At 35.6% G+C, this 7,500-nt stretch overlaps 1 protein-coding gene across 1 annotated transcript in view; it reads right to left on the bottom strand.

Moving 5' to 3' along the window:
• Window positions 1-1,109: 1,109 nt before the first annotated feature.
• The window catches only part of LOC137639394 (uncharacterized), a 505,690-nt gene continuing 499,299 nt past the window's right edge, over window positions 1,110-7,500 (bottom strand). Inside the window, exons 8-10 of the mRNA XM_068371668.1 lie at window positions 7,414-7,494; window positions 6,496-6,726; window positions 1,110-3,396 (exon numbers count right to left, since the gene is read on the bottom strand). Of these exons, the coding sequence (XP_068227769.1) occupies window positions 3,187-3,396; window positions 6,496-6,726; window positions 7,414-7,494 (522 nt within the window). The 3' untranslated portion in view covers window positions 1,110-3,186. The remainder of the gene's footprint in view (window positions 3,397-6,495; window positions 6,727-7,413; window positions 7,495-7,500) is intronic.

Raw genomic sequence — 7,500 nt, 5'->3', positions numbered from 1 at the left:
CTGCATTTCCTTACATCTATGTACGTTAACTTAAAGGTAATTTGTAAATAAACAAAATACACCCAGTATATAACTGCGTCAGGCCACACAACCTAAATTTATAAATCAATCCAATTCAATCCAGTATATGACAGTATATAAGAGAATGGATGTAAATATAAATGTAAATATCAACCACATGTGAAGATGTGTTCTTCCACTTTAAGCCCAAGATGAACAAGTAATCACATGTTTATCAAAAACGTTAACATTTTGTAATAATTTATCTTGGTGAGAATTTTGACAAGATGTGGTAAGCAGAAACAAAATTGCTAAATTGGGGAATTTAATTATTTTTTATCTATTTATTTGAATTCATGGTCAAGATATCCTGCAAATGAATAAAGTTTATGATTTTTTTTTATAATAACTTTGTTTTATGTTGCTAATGAAAGTTCTTAGATCCATGATTATTTGGATATTTGTTTTATGCTGTGGAATAAGTTAGGGAATTTGCAAAGTGGAGGTCTGGAAATTTTATACTACCAGCCACTGCCCTTTATTTACCAGATAACATATAAGAATCTAGAATATTAAATAGCCAGGTTATAAATTTTATTTAAATCACCCTTTTTTAAACTAGCAAGAGAATATGAGAAAAATATCTATTTTCAATAGAAAAGCAAAAGGGAAAACATTACATTAGAATGTGTTAAATTTTGGATGATAGTCTTCGTAAGCGAATCCATTTTTTTAGTCTTTTCAGTTAATAAAGTTGAAATTTAAGGAGAATATGCTTTGTGAATTTACAAACTCCAATTTGTTTCTGCGTACCAAAATTGAGGACAGATACTAATATATTAATTATTACTCTCAGAAATACTTTAAAACTCGTTTACCCAAGATAACGAGGAGTTGGATAATTAAGGAAATTTGATGTTAATAAGTTTTATATATAATATGGTTTTTAATAAAAGACAAAACACAGGAAAGGTCTGTTAAATATAAAGTTACCAAAATGTCTTGATAATTTAAAAAGAATATTCGCAAGATTTTAAAAATGAAATTGAAGATAACTGCTGATGTTAAATTTATATGTACTTTATTAGGTAGCATAAAACTTTCTATTCCAGTTTTATCGTTATTCTTTTTTCTTTTCTTTGACAGAAACAAAACGTACAATATAAGCTTTAATTTTGGTCATTCCGCCTCTATAACTACATACTTTTACGCTACAAAAAATACTTTAGAGCATATATACAGTATAATAACATTTGTATTAACTTCTTATTTACAATACTAAGTTATATATTTCCCTTGTGCTATAAAACTATAGATCACACTGCTTTGAAGCTTATTTACCATAATTTGACTTTTATAAGGAATTGCTTCTTTAATCAGGTTTTATGGTAAATTTTTAGAATTCGGTAAGAATACGCCAAGAAAAACAAAATCAGTTAGACTATTTTTGTTTATACGATATACCTATTCATGTGGAAAGGTTAAGGATATCTGAAATTGAATTTCATATTTTATATTACGCCTTTGTAAAGCGTCTAAATGAAAGGCAGTGGTATTGATTGAAGAAAAATATTGGCGAAGAATAACTTTTGAAAACAGACAGCGCATCTGCTTAAGAAACTAATTGATAGACAATTTTCAAAAGGCTATGCTTAGTGTAACTACGAAGGATTCAAGGTATACTTAAGATATTATATATGCGGAACTATATCATAAAAATTACGTTTGATGAAGAGACAGAATAATTAATATCTATGCATTTACATAACAATTTTGTGGTTATATGAAGGTACAGAAAAAGATATCTACACCTGACCTGTAGAAAAAGAACTTTGAAATGGAATAAATCTCTATTTCTATAAAAATTTCAATCCTATCAAGCAGTGAAAATCTACAAGAACAACATTGCTATAATTTTTTTAATGCTTCCATAGATACTATGCGAATATCAAAAGCTCCAAAAGTCAATAGAGTATTTTGATTGCCTATTTTTAATTTTACCTTCGTCAGGTGAATCTCAGCCAACACTCTCCATTCCCAGATACTTTCACACAACCTCAGAAATAAGATTTTATTTTTTTTTACGATAAATTCGTTCAACTGATTTTTCAAATACAGTTTTAAACTCTTACCTCTATGGTAATTACACAATCGTCGATGAAGTCAATCACCATATGAGAAAATAAATGTTTAACAGTTGAATTTTAGTTCAGGCCTACTTTAGGTAAAAAAACAAACAAACTAATGTACATACTTCTAATGACTTTTCAATTGTTCTCTTGAGATTACAATATATTAACTACGTTAATATTCTGATACTTTGGAAGCTACAATAACTAGAATAATATTATTGATTTTTTTGTGTGGAATGTCTTCATGTGCTTTTAAACCTAAAATATTTCTTTTATGAACCTTTATTAGAAACATAACAATTTACATGGTTTGATATACTGGTTATTGCAATTAATTACATGACATGGAAATTGAAGGCTGTTTTCCTGCCAATTAACAATAAGATATGAAGGTTATATGATAATGATAGTGCGCTATATACACGATGTTACTCTTCAAAACATCTACAGCACTGACAAATGTAAGTGCAAATAAAAAACAAAGTCTTTGAAACAATACCATCATTTTAATCATATCATACAGATATCCATGATGGCAAGCACGTCAGATCGCAAGTCGTTAACAAATAAACATATCACATCCGTATTGAAGTTGCTTTTAAAGTACTGTACTTAAAGTTTCACTTGCCAATACAGGCTTGTTTAATCAAGCATAAACACAGTTGAATGTTAAGCGTTATTGCTCCAGCACATTATTCTTGTTATAGAAATTATGTATTTCTTCATTTCTGACGATGATTTGTTAAATACAGTACCTTGGCATACATGCATAACAACATCACAGCTATTAATTAGGCTTTCATTCCTATTATCAACAAAAATCTAAAGTATCCAAAATTCTTTTCAACAAAGGCAAACTTTGGCCAAAGCTTATAAAACTTTGAAACATTTGATTAACTAATACACAAAGTTTGTACAAGTCTTTTAATATGATAGCATCAAACTATCAAATATGCCGCCACCTCGGTAGGCTAAGTCTTCACATAACCAAACCATTCTATTTTCTAATGTAACTTTTGTTTAAATGTTCAAGTATTCATTTTGCTTGTACTGCTCAATTGATATCAGTTACATGGTATGTCCTCGGCTGAGCTGGGGCAAAGTCATGATCGTGAGAGGGGGATGGGGGGGTTACGATATGGGGGGAAGTTGTCAGTGGACGTGCCATGCACGACGACACTTCGCGTCCTGAAGTTGACGACCAAGTGGAAGTTGTCGACAGCGCCCTTTTTCTGGGCCGCCGAATTTCTCCGTCGTCTTCAAACTGCAATGATAGGTACAGATTATATAGTGAACATATTTTCATTAATAAGAAAAAAAATATAGAATAAAAAGCTACGTACTTAATAAATGTGGAACCTACTGCGTCTGCTGGGCCGACACTGGTACAGTTGGCCTCATTAATTCTGGTACACTTCACGGGAGACTAAGGAGTCAACAGTTTACCGGAATTAATGAAGCCAACTGTACATACAGTATAGGATTTGAGTTATCGTGAAAGTTCTTTGATGACATTCAAATAAATTACAGTTCAGAAAGCATGATTAGAAAATGTCGATCTCCTCTGATTTTAATGATTTTGGTCTCGGACAAGTTTATCTAATTTCAAGTCCGTAATGTTTTCAGTAAGGATTACTCAAGAAAAGGCAGATATGATGTCAGATACTGAAATAAACTTTTACACTGACGAAATTGACAGGGCAAGAGTTAAACAGTATACTGTAATATCCTACCTAATGCCGTTATGATGAATAATCAAGGGTAAGGGTGTATTTGTAAAAACAAATCTTAGGAAACAGTTACTACAAGTCGCCCTTTTGTATTTGTAAAAACAAATCTTAGTAAACAATTACTACAAGTCGCCCTTCTCTATCTAAAATTTTATGTAAATTAATTATACTCTTGTATCGATATGTTTGTTATACTTGGTAGTATTTTCGATAGGAATTTTCTTAATGACGGGAAAACGTTTAAGCTTCCCTGGTGTCGATCTATATCTCAAATGCCAAAATATTTCCATCTAACTAAAAGATAATAGCCAATCGGACCATCAATGCCATCAACACCGTATTCAATGGTATACTCTCAAGCATATCACTGGTTATTTTTGGCCGGGTTACCTTTACGAGAATGTCAAGACCCACAAGGCTGGAAACCCTCTCCGCTCTATTATCAGCCAGTGCCCAGCGCCAACCTACCAACTGACCAAACATCTTGATACACTTCTGACCCCCTATGTTCCCGACCGTTACAGCGTGGCCTCTTCAACGAAGTTCCTGACAACCATCAAAGGATATTCCAGCAAAGGTGCCACCGCTTCTCTCGACGTGGAATATCTATGCACGAACATCCCTGTAGATGAGATCATCCAGCTTATCCTGGACCGAGTTAATAGAGACAACCTAACCCCTCGACTTAACATTCCTGAGCCTGCCCTCACACCATCCTGAAAATTTACGAAAAAAGCCCCCTTCTCCACCCACTGTGGACGTATGTATATTCAGAAGGATGGTGTAGTGATGGGCTCCCCTTTGGATGTTTTTTTCGCCAACTTCTACATGGGTGTCATCAAAGAGCGTGTTTTAGCACGTGTAGATCGACCTGATATATACGTCAGCTACATCGACAACACTTTTGTAAAAACACCCTCTATCAAATGTATTGATGAATTTCATGGGACCTTAGAGAAGTTTAGTTCTCTCAGATTAACGATGGAACATCGGAACAATGGCTGCCTCCCCTTCCTGGACATTCTGGTCTCAACTGTTAAGGGGGTTTTGATACCACCGTCTACATTAAACCCCTGAACTTAGGCCTGTGCTTGAATGGTGCTGGTGAATGCCAGATTAAATACAAGACCTCCATCATCTACGCCTACCTTCGTCCGGTCTCTCTCATTGTTTTTCGTGGACGGAGACCCACAAGGAACTGGATATGATTACCCAGGTTCTTTTTAACAACAGCTATTCCAACAGGCAGTTCAATGGAGAGGTCAAACACGCTATGGTTAACTGGTACGAGACCGAGCCTAGCAGTGAGAGCATGCCTTCTAGTATCAACTTACACTACATAGGCATCATGCACAGACAGTATCAACAGGTTGAAAAAGCAAGGAGGGACATCAGCAGGAACCATTTCATCACTGTTCAAGAAGACTCTAACATCAACCTCTTCATTTACTATCAGACCACTAAGATCAGATCCCTCATTATGGGAAACAACCAGGCCCCTTTTGTACCGGACTTTCTGAAGCAGTTCGACATTGTTTATTCTTATTAATACCCAGTCAGTGGAGGTTCCGGCCATTATCTTAGAAATGACAATGAGGAGACTCTTAAATATTGTCCTGCTACGTCCAACAAGGACCCATCAAGACCTACCAGCTCCTCTCTCACAATAAGAACTTGATTTGAAAGGTCATCATGAAAAATACTAGGTCACTGGCAGTGTCCTGGCTTGAGGAGCCTTAGGATCCTGGATTCCCTGCTCATTCAACAAGAGACCTAACCTGAAAATGACCCGGAGTTGTTCCTCCTCCCCTCTCCAAAGGAACATCTCCAATCAACCTCGTAACAACGACGATGACGACTGCGATGAGTAGCCCAGCAACTTGCCTATGACAGAGACTGTCTCATTGAGCACCTCAGCCAATTAGCAAGCAGATCTGGACTCATCAGACCCAAGACTCGAGCGGCTGAACAATTTGCCCGACTCCGAGCCCCGCTCACGGAGCAGGTTGGCTAATTAGTGCGTTGCTCTGGGAGCCCTGGCTGTTCTTACCCAAACCCTGATTCCACCCAACTCCGACGATTGTAAGCGGAATATTGGCCTGGGTGAGACAGCCTCTCCTGGCAACCACCTCAGCCAAAGAGAGAGCAGCTCCTTCCCAGACCAGATATGGACTCCACCCACTAGGACCAATCTGCGACCAGTGGTTGTGATGAGCAACCACAGCGTTGGTTGGTGATGAGAGGAGACACTCGGCAACCTTTCGTAATGCATAGCAGCCATACTCTATTGTACGGATCTTGACAAGTTTACTTTTGGTAAAATTATAGATTTTTCTAAGCATTTTGCTCTCCCCTACCGATGAGTAACCTAGCACAGTTATTTGCAGAATGCAGTACTAACGAAGAAAAAAAAATACGAGCAAAAGAAAAGCTCAACTGCAAAATTAACGCTGAGGCAGCAATTATCTTTAATGAAATTTTCCTAAAAGTGTCTACTCAAAAAGAATTATTATTATTGGTATTAAATAATATTACTATTATTATTACTTCTCATTCATGTCCGTCGCCCGTCTGAACTTTGACTGAAAAACAGGAAGATACTTTTACACACACAACCACTGCACTACACTTACTTCAGTCTGAATTCCAACACCGACAGCTCCACCACTATCAGTGATACTTTTTCTCCGGCGAATTTCTGTCAATAAATCTGTGAATTCGTCTTTAAGTGACTGAACTTTTGCTGCCAGTTCCTGTCGTCTTGCCGAGTGTGCCCAGCCGCAATTCCCTCCACTGATAAGCGCTGCATCTGAAGACACTCCACTGGCAGCTTCTTCCCCTTCAGGAATGTCAGTGTCACTTTCCTAAGAGGAAATATGATAAGGAATAGTGGTCTACGATAACTTTTATAATAATATTCACAGTAAAATGATGAAATAATAGTGATATACGATAAATTCATATGATAAACTATAACCATGCCGATATCCATCGAAATATATAAGTAAAAACGAAAAAAAAAATAGTGATATACGATAAATTCACATGATAAACGATAACCATGCCGATATTCATCGAAATATACACAGTAGAATTATAAAAAAATAGTGATCTACTATAATTTACATAATAAACGATAACCATGCCGATATCCATTGAAATATACACAGTAAAATTATAAGAAAAATAGTGATGTACTATAATTTATATAATAAACGATAACCATGCCGATATTCAACGAAATATACACAGTAAAAGGTAAAAAATAGTGATCTACGATAACTTATCATATAATAATAAACTATAACCATGCCGATATTCATCGAAATATACACACTAAAATGATAAAAAGAATAGTGATCTATGATAACTTATATAAACAATAACCATGGTGATAGTCAACGAAATATACACAGGAAAATGATGAAAAACTAGTGATCTACGATAACTTATGTAGTAAACGATAACCATGCCGATATTCATCTAAAAATATACAGTGGAATTATAGAAAAATGGGAGTATATTTTTGGATAACTGGGTTCCCAGCTCACCTGAGCCTGAGATAACATTTCCCGAACTTCAGCCTCGTATTGTTGCGTAACTTTATGTAGCTCCGCCTGCACTCTGCTAAGCTTTTT

The sequence above is a fragment of the Palaemon carinicauda genome, chromosome 4, assembly GCF_036898095.1.
Source record: "Palaemon carinicauda isolate YSFRI2023 chromosome 4, ASM3689809v2, whole genome shotgun sequence".
NCBI classification, from domain to species: Eukaryota; Metazoa; Arthropoda; class Malacostraca; order Decapoda; family Palaemonidae; genus Palaemon; species Palaemon carinicauda.
Note: the sequence above shows the minus strand (reverse complement) of the source record. Positions and strands in the feature narration are given on the sequence as shown.